Source organism: Mesoplodon bidens, assembly GCF_964165515.1.
Source record: "Mesoplodon bidens genome assembly, chromosome: 9".
In the NCBI taxonomy this organism is placed as follows: domain Eukaryota; kingdom Metazoa; phylum Chordata; class Mammalia; order Artiodactyla; family Ziphiidae; genus Mesoplodon; species Mesoplodon bidens.
The window spans coordinates 54,725,761-54,749,159 of NC_138166.1; the positions used below are offsets into that span (position 1 = coordinate 54,725,761).

A 23,399-nucleotide genomic window follows, 5' to 3' on the forward strand; every position below is an offset into this window, starting at 1 on the left:
GGTTCACCAGATCGATAAAGGAGCCCATGGCATGGAAAAAGTTAAGAACTCCTACATAGATCTCCCTTCTACCCGCTATACTACCATATAGTTAAAAAGGAAATAGTTACTCCCTATCAATATTATTTAGTTTCTTGTACCTTGACAATTTTTTTCTTTCTTTTTTTTTTAAATGAAACTAGCTTGTATTTTCTGGTTTTTAATTTGTTCTGTATGCTCGTGTTGCCTGGATTATTATTGGTATGACTACCTATTCGGTTTTATCTGCATAAGCTTTATTGTTTGTCATATTTACCTAGTGGGAATATAGCTAAAAATAAAGCTTCTCCCTAAGAGAGTTATGGCCCATAAGATTAATTACATCAGGGATTCCAAGGAAGTTATGAAACAAGATATTTTTGTCTCAAATTTATACTTTATATATTCTGAGAAATGATTCATTTCCTCTATAGGATGAAAGTTAGGTAAGGAACTTAGAGAAATTTGGGAAGAGAGGAATAATTATCAAATTGGTTCATATCAAAGTAATTTTAGGAGTTCAGATTTCTGGAGATGTAAGCAAGTTCTTATTAAAATTAAATCTCAAGATATCTTCAATTCTCAATATGTTTCAGGTATGTCTTTGCTCAGTGCTGTGGGTCAATAATCTATAATTAAATGTTATCAAGTACCTAATTACTCACATGTCTTTTCATATGCCAGTTATACAGGTGTTGCTCCCTCAGACAAAATTCTATTTAAGAGAGTTTTAATTTAGGAATTTCTAACATCTCATATTCCATAATTGCAGTTTGTTGATTTTTTAAAAAAATTGTTGATGTTTTATGCCTTGAGTTTCTGTTTTCTGCTTCTGCTCTTGTCTTACTTTGAAGTGAGAGTACCTCATTAGGCCTTTAAAATGATTTTTAAAGTTTTGTTGAATTTGAGCACTTTTTCTAGATACCAAAATTCATTTTTATGTGGTGTAGCTCCTCAGGGCACCATTATATGTAGTTAAGCCCAAAATGTCAGCAGAATCTGCTTGGTTTAAAAAAATTATTCTAGGGTGTTTAATTGGTACACATTTAACAATGTATAAATATGGCTGCCTATACTGGTCTCACCTCTACTTCTGGAAAGGATTTTAGCAAGTGTGTAATTGGAATATAGTCATACACATGCAGAAGTATATTTGCATTTAGCCAACAACAAGGTAAGACCACTTTTATAGAGATTTCAGAATGAGGAAATACGATCGTTGGAAAAACTAGGTAGAAACAAAATATGTGGAGAAAAACATGTTGGTGTAGCTGGTTTATGTCTTCTTTTTTTTTTATCTTTCTTAGGGCAGAGTCTTTTTGAGGAGCTTGATTTTTGAAAAGCAAATAAAAATGAGAATTAAAGCAACCTATCAAGATGGAACAGTTATTGCTCAGGCTGCGTATGGCAGTGTGGATATAGGGGAAGAGGTGGCTAAGAAAGGATTTGCAGAAAAATGCAAACTTACTTCCAGCACTAACATCTGTGAGGAAAAAAAATCGGATCCTGGTCAGCTTGTCCTCAGGAACCTCAAAAGCCACATTGCTTTGTGGGGGCATAGATCAAACCAGTCACCCTTCATCAGGCCAAAGGACCACTTAAGTGGGAGGCTGTCTCTTGACTTCAAGAGTGAAAATGATGCAGGAAATCATGTGACATTTCCAAAGTAAGACTACGTTGGGATTTTTAGTCTTAACTAATTTCTGATTTATGGTGTAAGCCCTTGTCATAGTGGAAGTCAAGGCTTATGTTTTTGGAGTCCACAACTATGTCAGTGATTCTGAGGCATGATACTGATTATTTCTGTTTTTCTCAAGCAGGTATTCCTCTCCTCTTTAGCAGGAATATTTTAATTAAAAGCCATTTTGAAAGAAAAATCATTCCTGAATTGTTTGAAGTTCACATACCAACTCTTCAGTCCAACTCTTCGGAATACATTTATTAAAAATAAAAATCTACCCCTAAATCTAAATGATTCAGCCAAGAGCCAGAATTTCAGATAAGCTTGAAGTTTTTCCTTTGGCTTTAAGAATATTTTAATGAGTTTTAGGGAATTGCCTTTCCTTTTTAACAAAAGAGAGGCTCTTTGTTCTTCCTGTGAAAATTTACTCTGATAGAATTCGATTATTACCAAAGGTGTTCACTTTTTAGATAATTTTGAATTATAAACTTGAAGCAAAAAGCCAGGTTTGATGTTTACCAAACCATTCTTATACTTCTGTATCATGATCTAGGCCATGATGCCATGTCTTGGGTAATATAGCTGTTTTTTGGGACCTTATCAGTGCTCTAGGAACTAAACTGTCAGATGGAGTGGGGGTGATGGGGAGGAGGGATTGGAAGAAACTGATACAGACATGCTTTTTACTGTATTTCCTGGAGTTGATATTGCTATGAAGAAGTTGGAATATGTATTCTTTGAGATTTGGAGGCATTGTTTTTGAAGTGTTTCTTCAGTTATAAAATCTAGTTTGCATTAAAAATATTTTTTAATGTTGAACTAGGTAAAGGTTTTAGATTAGTTTCCAAAATTAACTTTAAGTTATATCATGCTAAAAAAAAACCCAAGAGAATTTTAGGGTTTGATCCCTGTTACACTTACACAGTTTGTTTTTTACAATGAGTGAATTTGTTTTTAATAGGGAAAATTCGGCTGTTGGTGGCTTTAATTTAGGGTCGAATGTCAGCCTGGCAAAAATTAAGCAGGACCAGAAACTGATTGAAGAAAATGAAAAGCTTAAAACAGAGAAGGAGGTTCTTCTTGAAAGGTATAAGGCATTAGAATCGAAAGTAGAACAGACTGTCCAGGAGCTGCAGGTATGGTATGTTCAATGGCATAAGGTAAAGAATGATGAACTGGGAAATCCTTATATTCATTTGCTCTTATTTGTTTGTTTAATTTTCTGTCTCCTTGCCTTCCCTTCATCTCCCCACTCTTTATTCTCTCCTTTCTTTATATTTGTTTATAGATTTTTTTCTTATGCTACAAACTAATCATCTTTGGATTTCATTGGATGTTTGAGAGATTAATAATTTCTCAGTTACATTTCCTCTTATGTGCTTTAAAAATTTTTAACTATGGAAATTTTCAAACATTTTATTTATTTATTTATTTATTTATTTACTCTATTATTTATTTTTGGCTGCGTTGGGTCTTTGTTGCTGTGCGCAGGCTTTCCCCAGTTGTGACGAGCGGGGGCTACTCTTCATTGTGGTGCGCAGGCTTCTCATTGCGGTGGCTTCTCTTGTTGAGGAGCATGGGCTCTAGGCACGCAGGCTTCAGTAGTTGTGGCTCGCGGGCTCTAGAGCGCAGGCTCAGTAGTTGTGGTGCACCGGCTTAGTTGCTCTGTGGCATGTGGGATCTTCCCGGACCAGGGATCGAACCTGTGTCCCTTGCATTGGCAGGCAGATTCTTAACCACTGAACCACCAGAGAAGTCCCTCAAACATTTTAAAAAGAGAGAATTGAATAATTAATACTTATGTGTCCATCACCCAGTTTTTACAATTATTAAATACACAGCAGTCTTTTTTAAAATCTGTACCTCCTGAGTAATTTTAAAACAAATCCCATTCATAATGTTTTAATGTATGTGCTTTTGTATGTATCTCTAATAGAAAAGAACTTCAAAAAAGACATAACCAGGGCTTCCCTGGTGGCGCAGTGGTTGAGAGTCCGCCTGCCAATGCAGGGGACACGGGTTCGTGCCCTGGTCCAAGAAGATCCCACATGCCGTGGAGCGGCTGGGCCCGTGAGCCATGGCCGCTGAGCCTGCGCATCCGGAGCCTGTGCTCCGCAATGGGAAAGGCCACAACAGTGAGAGGCCTGCATACCACACACACACAAAAAAAGACATAACCATAATACTATTATACTTAAAAATTAACAATAATTCCTTAATATCATTTAATATCCAGTCAGTGTTCAGGTTTCCCATATTGCTCCATGAATGTCCTTTTATGGTTGGTTTCTTCTAATCAGAATTCCTATTAGGCCCATACATTGCATTTTGGTTGATAGATCTCTTAAATTGCTTAATCTGCATCCTTGTGTTGCTTAATAGGCTCCTGTATCTCCATGTGTTTACTTTTATGGTAGTTAGGTCTCAAGGTTTGTTCAGATTCGGGGCGTTTTTTTCCCGCCCAAGAATACTGTGTGGTTTTCAAATGTGTAGCTTTTTCTGATACTAAATATGTTATCCCAACACTATTTTCCAATTCTCTAACACCAACTGAATGTCCAACAATTCATTTTTGACACTAAGTACCAGGAGTTATCTCAGACTCCACAAGGTAAGGACTTAGTCCCTCAAGATTTAGCCCAGTTCAGGTACCAGCCACAAATCACGTCCCAGGCTACCCACACTTCTGTCTGGCTGAGTATAAATTTGAGGGTTCCTATGACCCCACCCCCACCCCCTGCCCTCAATTCAGTAATTCTCTAAAACAACTCACAGGACTCAGGGAAGTGCTATGCTTATGGTTACAGTTTTATTATAAAGGATAAAACTCAGGAACAGCCAAGTAGAAGGAAGAGATGCATAGGGGAAGTTATGAAGGGGGTGTGGGGGGGTCTCTGGGCCTGCCACTCTCCCAGCACATGGATTTGTTTACCAGTCTGGAAGCTCCCCCAAAGCTCATCATTCTGAATTTTTTTTTTCTGAGTTTTTTTTAAATCAAGGTTTTATTACATAGGCCTGGTTAAGTCATTGACCATTGGTGATTGAACTCAATCTCCAGCCCCTAGATTCATATGTGACATTCTTCAGGGAACTCTGACTCACAAATCCATTAATCATGGGTTTTATCCATTATAACTAATCCTTTAGCCAGGAACATCTTGCTAAGTGCATTTCAGAGGTAAGGTCTCTTCCTCTTAGAAAACACTCTGTTTTCTTTTTAAAGGTTTAGTTGACAAGGAGATTAGACTAGTCACCTGCCTTTTATTTTCTCTATGGGTGCCTGTTGGAGATATAAAGCCTTTCTTTCAACCCTGAAAAGTTCCTTGGTATCTCTTTCTGGCCTATCCTCTCTTTCTCCCACTCAGGGCAACCATTCTTCTGATTTATATATAACCACAGTTTCGTTTTCCTGGTCCTGTATTTCATTTAAATGGAATAATCCTCTGATATGTATTCTGTTATGTTTGTCTTCATTCACTTAAAGAATAATGTCTGTGAGATTTATTGAGGTTGTGTTTATCAGTAGTTTGTCCATTTTTATTGCAAAGTAGTGTTCCATTCTATCAATATACCGCAGTTTATTTACTCATTTTCCTATTCATGGGCATTTAGGTTGTTTTCAGTTTTTGGTTTTTTTTTTTGCGGTACGTGGGCCTCTCACTGTTGTGGCCTCTCCCGTTGCGGAGCACCGTCTCTGGACGCGCAGGCTCAGCGGCCATGGCTCACAGGCCTAGCTGCTCTACGGCATGTGGGATCTTCCCGGACCAGGGCACGAACCCGTGTCCCCTGCATTGGCAGGCGGATTCTCAACCACTGCGCCACCAGGGAAGCCCTATAGTGTTTTTGATTTCTGGCATTTTTTGTTTGTTTGTTTCTTGTTATCTTTGTTTGTTTTTTGTTATTATTTCCTTCCTTCAGTTTGTTCTTCTAGCTTCTTTAGATGGAAATTTGTATTGTTTTATTTTTTATTCATCTAATTGTTTATAATCTTTTGTTCTTTTATAATGTTTCAAGATTTCCCTTGAAGCATCACTTTACTTGTAGTCCACAAATTTTTATATGTTTTTTAAATTATTTAATCAAACATTTAAAAACTTCCCGTTATTATTATTTTTTTAAAATCATGAGCTATTTAGAAGTGTGTTGCCTAATTTCCACATATTTGGAGATTTCCCCCCAGTATAGTTTTGTTACTGATATTTTATTTTCTTAGCATCAGAGAGCATACTCAGTATGGTTTCAGTCCTTTCGCATTTATTGATATTTGTTTTATTATCCAGCATATTGTTTGTCCTTGGAAATGTTCTGTATGCTTTTAAAAATTACATATATTCTACAGCTGTGTGGTGGAGTGTTTTATAAATGTTAGTTAGGTCAAATTGGTTGATAGTATTGTTTAAGATTTTTGTATCATGACTGATTTTCTGTTTACTTGTTCCTTCAGTTACAGAGAGAGGAGTGTTCAAATATCCAGATATTATTGTGGTTTTGTATATTTCTTCCTTTTGTTCCATCAGGTTTTACTTTGTGGTTTTGAAGCTTTGTTATTAGATGCATTCACATTTAGAATTGTTGTGTCTTCTTGATGAATTAATTCATTTGTCTTTATGAAATATCCCAGTTTATTGCTGGGAATGCTCCCTGTTCTGAAGTCCACATTGACTGATATTAATATAGCAATGTTTGCCTTGTATATAGTTTCCATCCTTTAATTTTTATCTGTCTCTTTATATCTAATAAGTGTTTCTAATAAGCAGCTTATATGGTTGAGTCTAAGCTGTTTTCGTCCAGATTGATAATCTCACATCTTTTAATCGGAGTGTTTAGCTAATTTTCATTTAATGCAATTATTAATGTGGTTGGGTTTAAGTTTGGCATCTTTTCTATTTGTGTTATTTGTTGTTTGTCTTAAAAACCTTACTAATTATTTGTCATCTGAGCTCCGGTTTTTTTTTTTTTTTTTTTACAGGTGGACTAACAATGAGTTTAAGACAGTTGAGAAATAAACTGAGTTGACATTTCTTTTAGATTTAAACGATTCTTCAGAATTTTATAGTTCTCATCCACATGTATTTCATTAGCAATTTGTACTAAAAATTTGCTTTTATCGAGTCTTTGTAAAGCATTAAACACATTTTCAAAGATTCAACAACTTTTTATTTTCCCACTTCTGTTTCTTAGATTTATGTAATTTTTGGAGTAATTATCATAGCAATTACAGTGGATATAAACAGATTTAAGAACAAACATAACTGCTTCTTCATGGTCATCCTCCTCAGCAGATGGGAGCAGAAGGGCATGAGCATTCCCAAATGTAACTTACTATTAATCAGCATTCAGTATTGGCTCTCTCTTTATTTAACTGAAGCATTGGAGAGAATGTGAACACCAGAGAGCATGTTGTTTAAATACTGAGTAAAATTTCTGTGTTTAACTATGTAATACCTGGTTTGTAGTATAATTGGAATAAAATTGCTAGGTCTTTATCCATATTACTGCTCTATACATTATTTTGAATAATTATATTAGACATATTGTTAAGGTACCACTCAGAATCAAGGAGTTTAATCTAGCTTGGGTCAAGGAAATGATGTTTTTGATTCTTTTATAATGCAGAATGACATCAGACTTCATCAGAAAACAAATTGTCATTGATTATCATTTGGTTTTTAAGGGGATCTTTTATTTTTCTTTTTAAAATCTCAGTATTAAGACATATGTGAAATTTTGTTTTTATTTGGTTTCTTATTAGGATGCAATATAAGAGTGTCTCTGTGTGAAGGCAGAAGACTGGAATAGTTTATCTTTTTCAGATCCTAGCTAGTAGGGAAATCAGTGTTTGTCATCCTGTCGCCTAATATTTTTTAGCCTTTAAAATTTTAATTATGCCTAAAAATCATTTAAATAACAGTAGAAATACAGTTTCCTATTTGGGTCTAACTAAGATGTATTTGTTCTTTGCTTCAGCAAGAGAAAGCAACTACCATGGATTTGACTAAACATTTAGAAAGTACTCTGAAGACTTGTGTAGGTACCAGAATGAAAAATCTGGCAGCTAAGGTTGAAATATTGAAGGAAATTAGGTAGGTAAAACTATATTTTTAAGAAGGATAGTTTAAAACAAATGCTAATTAATTGGTGCTTTGTTTTGTATGCCTGCCATTTTTGCTTTGTCACTTAATCTTTGTATTTTTATTACTTTAAAGAAGGAAACTAAAAATAGTTACTCCTGAGACAAATTTTGTATTGTTTTTGTTAGTGTTCTGTTATCACTGTGTGGTGTGATAGTGTCCTAAAAGTCATCTATGAGAATGAAATTGAAAAGTCAACACAACTTCTAAGTGGTAGTTTGATGAGAAACTACTATGTCCTTTTGTTTTGCTTGGGGTTATTTTCAGTCCTATACTGAAACTAGATTTCGGTAATCTAAATTGATTATACTCCATCTAAAGAAAGAAGAAAGTAGTGTTCATGGAGTTAGAAGAAAAGTGATCTTCATGGAGTCAGAAGAAATTGGTTAGCAAGTTTTGTGCAGAGTTTATTCAGCATATCTCAGACTCTATATATGAGTTATGTAGGTATTTTACTTTATAGAGGTTTGCTTTATTATTGGTTAGGGATAATTTTTCACCCTCTTCTGCAATGTGGAAAAAATAGTTCTCCAAACAACCTAGTTCTCTTTTTGTGCTATACATACAACTTAAACCAGTAATTCATTTTCTCATGTACTTTGAAACACTAAGAAGATGTTGCCCTGAATTGATCCTGCACATTCGTCTTTTGTCCAGTGGGAATTTATATTCTCCAGTATAAATCCATCAATCGGTATCTGGTTTATAAGTTTCTAAATAGTTTGAGTAAATTAAGTCTCTCTAGAGCTTAATCAGCTTTTAATGCACAACCAAAAATTCAAGTGACTACACTTGCAAAGCTGTGAGATAGACTTTGGACCAAAACAGTTCAAAATATTTTAACCCATATTTGAGGAAATAATGTGCTGTTGGAATGGTGGCAGTCTAACTGGAAGCTAGAAAAAAGAAAATGATGGGCCTTGTTGGTTTTGCTATTTGGTCTTTCTCATTGCTTTTTTTTTTTTTTGGATATTTTAAAAAACTCTGCAAATGCTAGTCTGTTTATTAAGGTTCAAGGACTATGTGCCTGTCATCTTGGTAAGCAAGATTGGCTTAAGTATAAAATTTTACAGAATTATTTATAAATCTAATTTAATATCATTTAAAATCTGTGGACTTTTGAAGTTGTCTTTTTATATAAAGCTTTTTGAAAAAGATATTTAAATTTTTTTCTCAATCAGTTATGTTTTTAATTAAAAGTTTGTATCAAAGTTATTTATGATTTTATATGATTTAAAAAAGTACCTCTTCATAGCCAGTGTTGTAAATAGTAACTTTAGACCATTAGTATTTAGGTGTATTTTTTTTTCTCACAACACCTTAAAAATTTCTTGATCTTTTCCTTTTGCTGTTTTAATAGATGTGTCAATATCAATGTTCATTTTGGAAATGACCTTTCAGATGCTATACAAGTGTTGGATGAAGACTGCTTTACTCTCCCAGCTTCTCTGAATGAATTAGAGATAATTTGGGCAGAATACTCTTTGGCTCAGGAGAAGATTCAAACTTGTCAGGATGTGGTGGGTTAAGAATTTTTCTCTATGATGATTTTTATCTGTTGAATATAAGGAGATAATGTCTTTCAAGAAAGCAGAAGGACTGCAGATATTGGAATGATACTTTATGTGAAATCTTTAACTTTTACATATCTTCATATTAATAATTTGATTTCTTTTGTTGCCTTGTAAGAAAGGTAGGATAGATAAGTAGTGATTGTGGAAAAAGGGTTAGTTAACCCTTTTGCAGTCCCTTTTGCATGAGAATTTACCTCTCTCTGTTCCCTTGGTAATTTGAAGAAATGATATTTCAGTCATGTTACTGGCAACATTGTTTAGGTAAAAATAAAACCCCTGATTGATAAATTGTATCTGGACTGGGAGGAACTGTAAACTACAAATACTTGCAACTGGGCATACCCCTTGAGGGACCCTGGCAGCTATACCTATAAGAGATGGTGGCTTTTGAGGGGCATGAGGCTTGTAAGCCAGAGTGGCTCCCACAACTGCTAATGTGGATCTTGTCTTCTGGTCTGAGTGGTGTGTTTTATGCTGCATTATAGGACTCTGCCTTACTGTTAAATGCTATCTAAGCCATCCATATGTGGGTAGGGGAGGGATATGAAGAATGGAATATTTCATGTGACTTCATTAGTGTAGGTAAAAATATATTTATTTCCTCTTGGAATTTTCTTTAGTTTATTATATTGAGCTGAATGGAACTCCTTGTTTCTCATATAAAGATATTTGGTACAACAATCGTAGCTTTCCATAGTACCTATGAGCCCTAAACTTGTGTTTGGAGTTGTCCTATCTTAAGTATCGGTGGTTTCTGCCTCTGGGGATTGTACCCTGATAGTCTTATTCCCTATTCATTCTAGGTTGGCCAGTTGGCAGCGTAACTGGCTCTGAATGAGAAAAGTAAACAATAACTACGTCTTTGAAAATGCCAGGAATGTTTAATTTGGATAAAGGATTCGATTTGGGTTGTTTTACATATTAGACCATTACTGGTTACTTCTGATTATGGAAGAAAAAAAGTGACAGAAGTAATAATTTTTGAATCTCTATGAAACACAGGCAGTGTTATAGATACTTTATAAACTTTTTCGTATACTAACTTTTAAAAATGGGCACTTTTTGGGCTTCCCTGGTGGTGCAGTGGTTGAGAGTCTGCCTGCCAATGCAGGGGACGCGGGTTCATGCCCCGGTCCGGGAAGATCCCACATGCTGCGGAGCGGCTGGGCCCGTGAGCCATGGCTGCTGAGGCTGCACGTCCGGAGCCTGTGCTTCGCAATGGGAGAGGCCACAACAGTGAGAGGCCCACGTACCGCAAAAAAAAAAAAAAAGGGCGCTTTTGCTCCTCAGGAAACTGAGGCCCACAGGGTTTAAGGAAATTGGTCAAGATTACGTAGTTCTAAATGTTAATATGGAATGTGAACGCAGGTATGCCTGATTGCAAAGTGTATTCTAGTTCCATTTAAACCATACTGCCAGTATTAAAATACTTCATCATGTATTTTCATGTAGTAAGATGAAAAGATGAGAAAGGACTGCTTTTTAATTTTTGTTTTGTTTTGTTTTTGTCATTTGAGCATAGGAAAGTGATTTATCACAGGGAGGGAGAGGGCTTAGTATATATATACCTAGGACTTGGTATTCTAGTAGAACAAACGTGAGTTTTTTTTTTGGAAGCAATTTATTTCCATTACTGCTGATGTTTCAGGACTTACTTTTAGGCTTTATTACCCTAAAGTTTATTTGACAGACTGAAGAGTAGATTATTGGATAAATAGAGAGTCATAATTGTCCCTCAGATAAAGTTGTCATTTTATTTCCCTTCTTGTACTTAATTTGGATCAGTATTGTTGTTTTCACTTATATATTTCGCACAGTTCCTTAACTTGATTGCCATGTGTACTTTTTTTTAAAAATAAATTTACTTATTTTATTTATTTATTTTTGGCTGTGTTGGGTCTTCATTGCTGTTAGTGGGCTTTCTCTAGTTGCGGTGAGCAGGAGCTACTCTTCGTTGCCGTGTGCGGGCTTCTCATTACGGTGGTTTCTCTTGTTGTGGAGCACGGGCTCTAGGCACGCGGGCTTCAGTAGTTGTGGCACGTGGGCTCAGTAGTTGTGGCGCACGGGCTTAGTTGCTCCACGGCATGTGGGATCTTCCCGGACCAGGGCTCGAACCCACGTCCCCTGCATTGGCAGGCGGATTCCTAACCACTGTGCCACCAGGGAAGCCCGCCAGGTGTATTTTTGATGGAAGAGATTCTTTTCTTTTGTCTTTATAATTAGTTATATAATGGTATGGTTGAGCTTACACAAAAAAGACTATTCTAACATTCAGGCTTTTAAGTGTATGTGCCAGACACTGTTACAGGTAGTAGACGCATGCATTTGTTTAAGACGTGGTCCTATCCCTCTATCTACCTTGGGTATTGGCCGGATATATAAATAGATGGTTTTAATATAGTTTGGTAAGTACTATAACAGAGGTAATGCACAGCATTCTTGGATATCTCTCATATCTATTTCCAAACATAGCCTTTTGGGTGAATTGGAGGTTTTATCATGGTGGAGATTAACTGAATCTTGAAAGATAAGTAGATGAAGGAATTGAGGGTGGACTGAGAGTAGGAAGGAGACAGTGTGTAATTAGCCCTAGACACTTGTATAATTTTCTTAAGAAAAGCAAAAATTTTATTGTTGCAGAAATAATGGGAAAAGATGAAGATTAACAGAGCAGAATTGTTGAACGTAAATCTTATTTCTATTTAAGGGAGAGAAAACTCTTTGTCATGTTGGTGATCTAAGGAGACAGGTGTTTGTCTGAAATGTTACTATGTTTGGAGAATGTAATGTTAAATTTTACTAACTTTAAGAGATCAGTTTTTTTCATAGAGGTCAGTGTATAAAAAAACACCTGATATATTAATGATGCTTATTCTTTTTTTTCCTTCCTCCAGAATGAAGGGAATATTTTGATAGCCAAAAGAAATGAAGTACAACAGAAGCTGTACATGGCAGTAGAAGTTTTTATTCTGGAAGTTGATGAGTTACTTCTTAATAAACGCTTGAAAACATTACAGGTTGGAATTTTAAAAGATACTAAATATACATTAAATGTACATTAAAGTATGCTTATTGTTTGAGAGGTGAAATTAGCATTTACCTTTAGACTTCAGATAGTACTGATGGCTGCAAAAGATTTTCTTTGATAAATCCTAGTTTCTTTTTAATGGTGTTAAAATTTTATATTGATATATTTAATGTGTTTATGTATGTGTATGTATTTATCCTGCAAACAAGGTAAAATGATCAGGCATGTCAGGCTTGCTAGAGCAGGATTCTTTGGGAAAACTCACAGAGACAGGAGCAGTAGCAGGCAGGTGAGTCCCTGTTACCCACTGCATTCTAGCAGAAAATCTAGTAAAGCCATATGTTAGAGTTAGGGAGAGGGATCCTGATCCTTGAGTTATAGGGCTTTTAAGATCTGTGATAGGGGATGGAGTACAGTAGCTGTATGATGTTGCAGAACCTTGTCTTTAGTCCTATCCTATCAGCTCAGAAATGACTAATTTGGAGTGAATGAGTGTGACAATGTTGTCATTCCACCTATTAACATAGTCTTTCTACTTATTCACATCTTTTATTATGTTTTTTAATGATGTTTAAAAGTTTTCTCCATAGCGCCTCATGGATTTTCTTCATTTAACTCCAAGACATTTATACTTTTGATTGCTTTTGTGAATGTTATCTTATTTTCCATTTCCTAGTTATTTTTGATGGTGTAGAGGGATACTATTGATTTTTATATATTGATGTCTCTCTGGCAACTCTGCTGAACTCTCTTTTAGTTTTTGTCAGTTGATACTCTGAGCTTTCTGTGTGGTCATATCATTTGAACACAATATCCCTCTTCTACTCCTTCTACCTTTTATGTTTCTTAGAATTTTTACTGTTTCTGTCAGTATCTTTAATACCAAGTTGAATAATAGCTGTCTTGTTTTATCCTGTGGGGAATAAGCTTGCTGGAGAATTGGAGAAAAGGATATTCAGGGACATCTGGGCACTGTCTCTCTCTTTTTTTTTAACATCTTTATTGGAGTATAATTGCTTTACAGTGGTGTGTTAGTTTCTGCTTTATAACAAAGTGAATCAGTTATACATATACATATGTTCCCGTATCTCTTCCATCTTGCGTCTCCCTCCCTCCCACCCTCCCTATCCCACCCCTCTAGGTGGTCACAAACCACCGAGCTGATCTCCCTGTGCTATGCGGCTGCTTCCCACTAGCTATGTTTTACGTTTGGTAGTGTATATATGTCCATGCCACTCTCTCACTTTGTCACAGCTTACCCTTCCTCCTCCCCATATCCTCAAGTCCATTCTCTAGTAGGTCTGTGTCTTTATTCCCGTCTTGCCCCTAGGTTCTTTATGACCTTTTTTTTTTTTCCCTTAGATCCCATATATATGTGTTAACATACGGTATTTGTTTTTCTCTTTCTGAGTTACTTCACTCTGTATAACAGACTGGATACTATTTATGCAATTCCATTTAAGAAAATGGAATTTTCTTAGTGAGATCCATCCACCTCACTACAAATATCTCAATTTCGTTTCTTTTTATGGCTGAGTAATATTCCATTGTATATATGTGCCACATCTTCTTTATCCATTCATCCGGTGATGGACACATAGACATTTCTCCAAAGAAGATATACAGATTGCCAACAAACACATGAAAGAATGCTCATCATATTAGAGAAATGCTAATCAAAACTACAATGAGATATCATCTCACACTGGTCAGAATGGCCATCATCAAAAAATCTAGAAACAATAAATGCTGGAGAGGATGTGGAGAAAAGGGAACCCTCTTGCACTGTTGGTGGGAATGTAAATTGATACAGCCACTATGGAGAACAGTATGGAGGTTCCTTAAAAAACTAAAAATAGAACTACCATATGACCCAGCAATCCCACTACTGGGCATATACCCTGAGAAAACCATAATTCAAAAAGAGTCATGTACCAAAATGTTCATTGCAGCTCTATTTACAGTAGCCAGGACATGGGCACGGTCTCTTTTTGTCCACCTAGATGAAGGTGTAGTTTTCATATTACTGTGTATGGTTCAGGAGCCATTGGAGCCCTGGTTTGAAACATTTTCTTAAATGGAATTGCATAAATAGTACAGGTTATTCCAGAATGGTGAAGTGAGCTTTTCATATAAAAAGATAGTGATGAAAGAATTCACCTCTCTGCATTGTAGCTTCCACTTTACCTGTAAAGGTTTATTTCTTCTCATTAACTGTTAGAAAACAGAGGTGAAGGATTGGCAAACAAGGTCATTTTTAAAGCTCTTTTCTTTTTAAAGTTTAATCTTAAAAAAAGTTTTGCCAAATCTGGTTTGTCTCTCTTTCTACTATTCCCCTCGGTCACCAGTTCATTCTTTTTTTAAAAATTTTACTGGAGTATAGTTGATTTACAATGTTGTGTTAGTTTCAGGTGTACAGCAAAGTGAATAAGTTAGATATATACACTCTCTTTTAGATTCTTTTCCCATGTAGGCCATTGCAGAGTATTGAGTAGAGTTACCTGTGCTATACAGTAGGTTCTTATGAGTTATCTATCTTATATATAGTAGTGTGTATATGTCCCCCCACCCAGAATCATATTTTTCTACATCTGTAACTCTATTTCTGTTTTGTAGATAAGTTCATTTGTACCCTTTTTTTAGATTCCACATATAAGCGATATCATATGATATTTGTCTTTCTCTGACTTCACTTAGTATGACAATCTCTGGGTCCATCCATGTTGCTGCAGATGGCATTATTTCATTCTTTTTTTATGGCTGAGTAATATTCCACTGTATATATGTACCACATCTTCTTTATCCATTCCTCTGTTGATGGACGTTTAGGTTTCTCCCATGTCCTGGCTATTGTAAACAGTGCTACAGTGAACATTAGGGTGCATGTATCTTTTTGAATTATGGTTTTCTCCAGAGCTTCATGTAAATGAATGAAATTAGAACACTCCCTAACACCATACACAAAAATAAACTCAAAATGGATTGAAGACCTAAATGTAAGGCTAGATACTATAAACCTCTTAGAGGAAAACATAGGCAGAACACTTTTTGACATAAATCACAGTAAGATCTTTTTCAATCCACCTCCTAGAGTAATGAAAATAAAAACAAAAATAAACAAATGGGACCTAATTAAATTTAAAAGCTTTTGCACAGCAAAGGAAACCATAAACAAAATGAAAAGACAACTTACAGAATGGTAGAAAATATTTGCAAATAAAGCAACTGACAAGGGATTAATCTCCAAAATATACAAATGGCTCATGCAGCTCAATATCAATAAAACAAACAACCCAGTCAAAAAAATGGGTGGAAGATCTAAATAGACATTTCTCCAAAGAAGACATACAGATGTCTAAAAAGCACATGAAAAGATGCTTACATCACTAATTATTAGCGAAATGCAGATCAAAACTACAATGAGATATCACCTCACACTGGTCAGAATGGCCATCATCAAAAAGTCTACAAATAATACATGCTGGAGAGGGTGTGGAGAAAAGGGAACCCGCTTGCTCTGTTGGTGGGAATGTAAATTGGTACAGCCACTATGGAGAACAGTATGGAGGTTCCTTATAAAACTAAAAATAGAGTTACCATGTGATCCAGGAATCCCACTCCTGGGCACCAGATTATTCTTTAAGCTTCTCTTTAGTTTGCTGAAAAATAGTTAGATTTTTGTTTATATTCTTCAAGTAAATACTTAAGAAATATAACTTATACTTTGATAATGAGGGTCAAAGAAGTGAAATGTCATGATTTTGATTTCCTCAGCATTTATTGAGATTTTTTTTGTGGCCTACAATACACGGTTAATTTTTCATGACTGTTCCTTTTGAGTTCAAAAAGAAAGTATATTCTAGGTTTTCTTTGTGTGCAGTTTCTGACCTATAGCTATTATTTTAAGCTTTAATCTTCTGTATCTTTGCTTAGTTTTTTTATCTGATCAGTTTGGGGATAGTTTTGTTATATATTCTAGTTAATATATTGTTATATATTCTGGTTCTTTAAATTGTTCAAAATATTTCATTGCTGTATTGTTGAGAGTTAATGAATTTGTGATTGTTATATATTTTAAGCTGTTATGTAACATTATTTTTCCCTTAAGGTGTTTTGGGATAAAATTTTATTTTTGTTTTCTTTTAAAATTCTTATTCCACCTGTCTTTCTGGTTAATATTTGCTTTATATATTTTTTCTTTTTTTCTTCCCCTTATTTTAAATGTCTCTCTTAGGCAACACACTAACAGATATTTTTAAAAAGAATCCAACGTGTAAATCTGCCTTTTGATGGGTAGCTTGATTTATATATTTATAATTACTGTTTTATTGGAACTTATTTCTGTGATTATTTTTGTGTTTCTGTTTATCATGGTTTCTCTTTTTTCCTCCCTTTTTTTTTCACCTTCTACCCCTGATATCTTAGAACATTTTCACTTGCCTCTGGTGTGTCTTTTTGTCTGTCTGTGTCTCCCTCACATGAATCTAACAACCACAATTGTTGTCTAGGATTTTACTCACAGATTGTTACAGATATTGTATATGATATCTCAAGTAACAGACTTTAGAGTTATTTTCTCACTCTTATTTATTTTGTAAATTATTGGATATCTTTTGGTTTACTCTGTATTGGAATACTTTGAGAGTACTTTCAGGGAGGGCTTTGAGTGGTTGACTTTGTGAGGTATTAAATGTCTCAGGATATTGTATTTAAACAATTTAAATATTTAAACAATTGCTTACATTTAAGCTCTTTAAACAATTGTTTAGTGAGCTACAAAATATTAGGTCCATTTTCTCTTCAGACCTTTGACAATAATAATCCATTGTTTTCTTATTTCAGTAGTTGTTGATATGAGTCTGATTTTTGTTCTTCTGTTACCTTTTTTCCTCCTGGAGCTTGAACATTTTCTCTTGACTTATTTCCTAAATTGCACTGAAACATATATAAGATTAGATTTAATCTGAGGCAATTCAGTTTGAGGTTTTTCTTTAACTCTAGGAAATATTTGATAATTATTTCTTAAAATACTGTCCCTCCTGCTCCCTCCCACCTCATTTACATTTTCTTTCATTCTGAGACTTCTGTTAGATGGATGTTCAAACTTCTGTTCTTTACATATTTTAATTGTTCATTCATTTTTTTCTATCTTTTTATCCCTTTCTGTGTCTTTTTAGAAGGATCCTTGACTTAACCACCTAGTCACTAATTGGTTCTTTTGCTGTATTTCTTCTGCCACTTAACCAATCCCTTGTGTTCTTTATTTCAAAGGTTATTTCTTTCATACTTAATAATTTCAGTTATTATTCATAGCTACTTGGTTTTGCATTATGTTTCCAATATTCTTTCTTTCTTTGAGAATATTTGTTATGTTTATTTTGAGTTCTTACTATTATCTGGGCTACTGATTTTGCTTCCTTTTTATAAGGTGGCTTAGTTTATTATATTTCTTTCAGAATGCTTGTATTATTCACACATTTCATCCTCCCCTGTACTTCCCCTCAGGACCTCATATTCTCTTGAAGAATAATAAACTGCCTTAGTGTGCTGTTGTATACATATGTGATAGTGTGGTAATGGGACCTAGGGAGGAGTGAAAGCTTGGACCATAAATTCAGATGGGTTTAGGGAATAGGATGGGGTTGTTACTCAGAACTTCTAGGGTTGCAGTCTGGGCTCAACTACTTCCTATTGGCTTTTCTTCTAGATGATCTTACTCTTCAGAGGACCTCCCAGTCCTGGGAGGAAAAGAGCCACTGCTCTTTTCCAGGGGCTGCCACCCTTGGGTGTAAATGCTACTAGGTATTCAGGGCAAAAGGGAAGAAGAGAGGGTGCTTGGCCAATTCTTTTGTATTGGTTATCAATTTCTGCCTCATCTAGGTTCCTATACTGTACTTGTATAAATCCATTGCCTCTTGCTTGTGCTGCTGCTTTCCTGCCCAGTGTGAGGGAGAAAGAAGGGCATATGAAGACAGTTCTTTTCCCACAGGATATTCTCTGCTGTGATACAGGCCTTCTCCCACTTGCTATGACCGTATTCATTCAATGCTAAGCACCAGCCATCCTCTCTCTTTCCAAGGGTTTCTCAGAGTTTTGTGATAAAAATTTCTGGGGTCTATTAAGTTTTCCTCTTGTCTCTGTGACATTTCTAGAGTCTGATTGCTAGAGAGAGCCATCAAGCTCTTTTGTCTCTTCTAAACCTTTCTAAAAATGCTTTTAAGTGCATACACACACACACACACACACACATATATATGCTTAATGTCTTTCCTTAATTGGAATTATTTGAATATTTTGGTGTGTTTATTTTTACTAAGCAGTAGCTCTTAGAAACTTCCATATCAGGACAAAATAGTAGTGATTCTTACGTAAAGTCAGAGAAAAAAGGATAATTTCTACTTGATTAAAAACCTAAGAATATACAACCTTCTATTTATATATAACCTTAATTCACTTAACGTTTACTCCTACAGTCCAAATAAATCACCTTATAGGTAGTTTTATGCTTTTATGTCTAATTATTGTAAGTTTTATTTATAAAATGCTCAGAGATAGGGATTCAACATACTACTTTTCTCTCAGATTCTAATGTGGTGCTTGAATCCTAATATAAAGTTAATAAACTTTAAAAAACAGAAGTATCTCTCTGCAGGATTTGTCAGCCTCTTTAGAAGCAGTATATGGACAGGCCAAAGAAGGGACAAACTCTGAAGAAATACTGAAGAAATTTTATGACTGGAAGTGTAATAAAAGAGAGGAGTTCACCAGCGTTAGAAGTGAAACAGAGGTTTCTCTACAACATCTTGTAACATGGTTTCAGAGTACCTTAAAGGTAACAAGAGCTGTTGCCGAGTGGTGTCATAGCATAAACCAGGGAATGTGTATTTTTAAATTGTCCACATGTAATTTACTTCTTTCTGAGAGAGAGGGAGGGAGGGAGAGAGAGATAAAAAAGAGAAAAAATATTAATGAGAATATGAATGAGAATGCTGGGATAGAAGAATGAGGGATTTACATTCTCTGTTTAGGACATATATGAAAACAACTTCAGTCAAGTTACAGGTGTAAGATAATATCAGTGGAGTTTATTACATTATAGCTGTATATTTTACAGCTATAGTGTAGAGATAAGGGTATGTGCTTTGAGGGTAGTAGAGCTTTCCTCTTTTTGGTTTCTTTTTTAGCAAGACCATATGTGTTTTAACATTAGTTGGCTAACTAGCCATGATTACAATGTTGTTTAGCAGTGTAAGTCTTTTAAGTTTTAGTTACCTTAAATATCCTAAAGATATCTAAAATAAATGGGGAATATTAGTCTCATTTGATATTAGATATTAGAAAAGGTGTCTTGTATATCTTTTTGTTTTTTTAGTTCTTAATTATTATTGTGAAAACACCATGTAATTTTCTAAAAGGCTTGGAGGCATGTGGCTTTGTGTAATGTACTCAGAACCCTAATTAAGTTTTGGCCTAATTTTGTTATTGATTCTGTGTTCTTCTGTGTGCTTTACATCCTCCTGAGCAAAGGGCAAGACACCTATAGTGTCATTTATCTCTCTGTGTGAATGATTTCCAAATATGCAGTTCTAGCTTTGTCTGGGGAAAAAAAAATATTTAATCTCCTGCTACTTCTAGAACTCTTCATTTTTGGTACTTTCTTATGGATACATTAACGTAACTAAGTTATTTCTTTGTCTTCTTATTGATCATAATTGTCTTTTCATTTAGGTTAATTATCTGTTATCCTTTTCTTTCATTTCCATATCCGTTTCCCAAATCTAGACCTCCATAACACAAATCTGAACCTCTGAAAGCCGAGTGACTGCTTATGACATTTATGTTCTGTATTATAGTTTGGGCCCCTGATGTCTATTCTATTTAACACCTTATTGTAAAGTCTGTTTCCTGATAGAAAGTACCTTAGTTTTCCTAATGAGATGGAAACTATCAGGGTTTAATTTTTAACTTTGAATCTTCATATTCCTTAATGCTAGTGGGTCATCATTAAGTACCAGGTATAATCATACCTCTTCTTTGTATAAACGCTGATATTGTCTGCCCACTACCTGTCAGATTTAAACTTGCTACCTGAGCAGTCAAGGTTCTTTACCAGTTTTTAGTCAGACTGCCTCTTTTACTATTCCCCCAAAACACCTTGGTCTTGTCCCTGTTTTTTCTCATAATTTTCCTCTGTATTGTCCTCTCATCTCTCTTAATCACTAATTACCTAAACAAAAATCTGTGTTTTCTTTGGGCATGTGAGGTGTGTATACCTTTTCTTTCAGGTGCATAAGTTTTGTGAGGGTAGTACTTTATGCTTCTTGTGTTTATTTCCCCCTTGTTGCCAAGTACATAAGTTAATGATCTGCTCCAGGTATAAGGACACAATACTAATTGAAATAATTAAATGAGATACTTCATGTTTTTTATTTTTGCAAACGAGGCCTTTGATCTATCTGTGGAAGAATCACTGACTTCTGAAGACACAATTGATAATATTGATGAAATCCTAGAGAAGGCTGAGTCAAGTGTCTGCAAAGAGCTGGAGATATCTCTGATTGTGAGTACTGATATTCTTTATTACTGCTTCCTTTGAAGCAAAGTGGTTTCCTTACTAGGTAGAGTGTTAAGACTAGTCTTAGTTTTCCTCATAAAGGCCTATTTGAGATAGTAACACTGTCAAGTTCTAATCCAAATACAGTGCGAAGTCTTATTCTTCCACAGGGTGGTTGGTATTTTGATTTTAGTAGGATATTTCGCATGAAAAAAAAATCCAATATTTAATTCCAGGAAAACAACTCTTAATCTGAGTGTATCAGCTTTCTTTAGCACTTGATTCTTGAGTCCGTCATACCCAATGACTGTAAGTGTAAGATAAGACTCTTTAGAGTTTGTGAAAACTTGAAATAAAATCTGAAAGAGCTCTTGGAAGTGGATACACAAGTTTGATTAGTAGCTCCCTTTCCCTACTGTGTATACTCTCTTTTGCTGTGTAAAGTTAAAAATTAGTGTATTTTGTAATGTTAATATTGCTCCCTGGAACTCTTAACCAGTTTCTCAGGCTGCTTACCAAAGTCTCATTGGTTATGTTCTTTATTTTGCTTGTTTCTCTTTACCTTTTGTGATTTTATAAAGATTGGCATTAAAAAATACACATTACTATATTTCCCTATTGTCAAATTATTCGTATTTAGATGGTTTTGTCAGGCTTGATTTTAGAAGTGGTTGTTAACAGATATCTAAAAATAAGGTGTTGAAGTTCTATATGTCGTTTAGTTCTTAAATTTAGCATAACAGTATCCCTGATTTCCTTTAACACTCTACTTCAGACAGCTTTAAGTATAATAGCGTTATGGGAATAAAATTTCCTATATGAACATCTTTGATATCAATCTCTCTTCTCCCTAGAAAAATATCTATGTTTAAGAAATATTTTGGAATAGATATAGAAATTCGTTAAGGATATCATTTTAAAGTATATCCATTGTTATCGAAGGTTTTAACTATTTTGTATTCCTTTGTATATAAATCTGTGTGTATGATTTCATTTAGGCGCAAGGTGATGCAGACAAGGAGATCACTTTAAATACATATAGTCAAGTAGTACAAAAGATCCGTTCAGAGGAAAGGCTTATTGCCACAGTACAATCCAAGTACAAGGACAGTGTTGAGGTTGGATTATGCTTTATATTATTGGTCTTATATACTGATGCTTTGAAATTTTTAATACTTAAACTTTTCTCAAGTAGTTTAATACCCAGTGTGTAGATAAATTATTTACTATTGCTAGAAAAACACTATAGCCATTGTTAGCTGGTATATAATTAAATTCATCCTATAATGGAAATGGCATTTCACTGATATAAATATATTGAGATTTTTTTATTGTCTTAAATCTTTGATTTTCTTATGTCCTTTAAAACTTTTATCATTTTCTTTTTGCCTACACAAGTTTACAGTAGAAAACTTGCTATATACAGAAAGATAAGAAGAAATAAAAACATTGATTATAGTCCCCTTTGCTTAAGAGATACTCACTGCTAGTTTCAGAGTATTTCCTTTGTGAATGGTGACTTATATGTATGTATGAATATTATGTGCACTGCATCATTTTGTAAACTGTTTTGAAAATGTTTTCTTCATTTAATTGTGTATTATGAACATTTGCCCATATGATTAATAATTCTTGTATACTGTCATTTTGAGTGACTAAAAAATCATCTCTTGCATAGATGTACAGTGTTATTTAACCTTTCATCTATCAGATGAAGTTTACTTCCATTTTTTTATACCATAACTAACACTGTACATAATCTTTGTACATAATTTTGTGTGTATTTCCTCAAATAGATTCCTAAAAATTGTTAATTACTAAGTCAAAAGGAATGAACATTCTTAAAACTTGATACATATTGTCAAACTACTTTTGGGAACGGTAATTTCAATTTACATCCTCACTAGAAATTCAGTTTGCATTTTCTGTAGCAAAGTGTGTCTCACTGTGTGTCTCAGCTTGAAATATTTTTTCCCTTTGTTTCTTTGATTGCTAGAATGATACTCTTCTAAATAGATATGTGGATAATTAAGAAATCAGTGGGTAGAATTGTCTTGTTGAAAATTGAAGAATTTTTTATTTCAATCTGAACTCAGTAAATACTAGTTGAATCTTAATGGAGAATTAATGAGTGGTCAGGAAGCGACTGTTCGATTAATATTGTTGTCTGTGTGTTGAAAATATAACAACTCTTTCTCTCACTTAGTTTAAGAAACAGATTATTGAATGTTTAAATAAGAGCCCCAATGTGGATCACTTGCTGTCCATTAAAAAGACACTGAAAAGCTTAAAGGCTCGACTGAGATGGAAATTGGTTGAAAAGAATAATTTGGAAGAAGTAAGGAAACAGTTGGTTCTTACTGAACTCTATGTGTACCTCATTTTATTTATGCATAAGAGTAATGCATAAATA

At 34.7% G+C, this 23,399-nt stretch overlaps 1 protein-coding gene across 1 annotated transcript in view; it reads left to right on the plus strand.

The window, feature by feature from the left end:
- Positions 1-23,399, plus strand: part of STK31 (serine/threonine kinase 31) — a gene marked incomplete at its 5' end in the record, with an annotated part of 86,135 nt that overhangs the window by 18,312 nt on the left and 44,424 nt on the right. Inside the window, 9 exons of the mRNA XM_081244606.1 lie at positions 1,326-1,684; positions 2,661-2,835; positions 7,667-7,782; positions 9,191-9,350; positions 12,299-12,421; positions 19,085-19,264; positions 20,876-20,992; positions 21,985-22,104; positions 23,193-23,324. Of these exons, the coding sequence (XP_081100732.1) occupies positions 1,326-1,684; positions 2,661-2,835; positions 7,667-7,782; positions 9,191-9,350; positions 12,299-12,421; positions 19,085-19,264; positions 20,876-20,992; positions 21,985-22,104; positions 23,193-23,324 (1,482 nt within the window). The remainder of the gene's footprint in view (positions 1-1,325; positions 1,685-2,660; positions 2,836-7,666; positions 7,783-9,190; positions 9,351-12,298; positions 12,422-19,084; positions 19,265-20,875; positions 20,993-21,984; positions 22,105-23,192; positions 23,325-23,399) is intronic.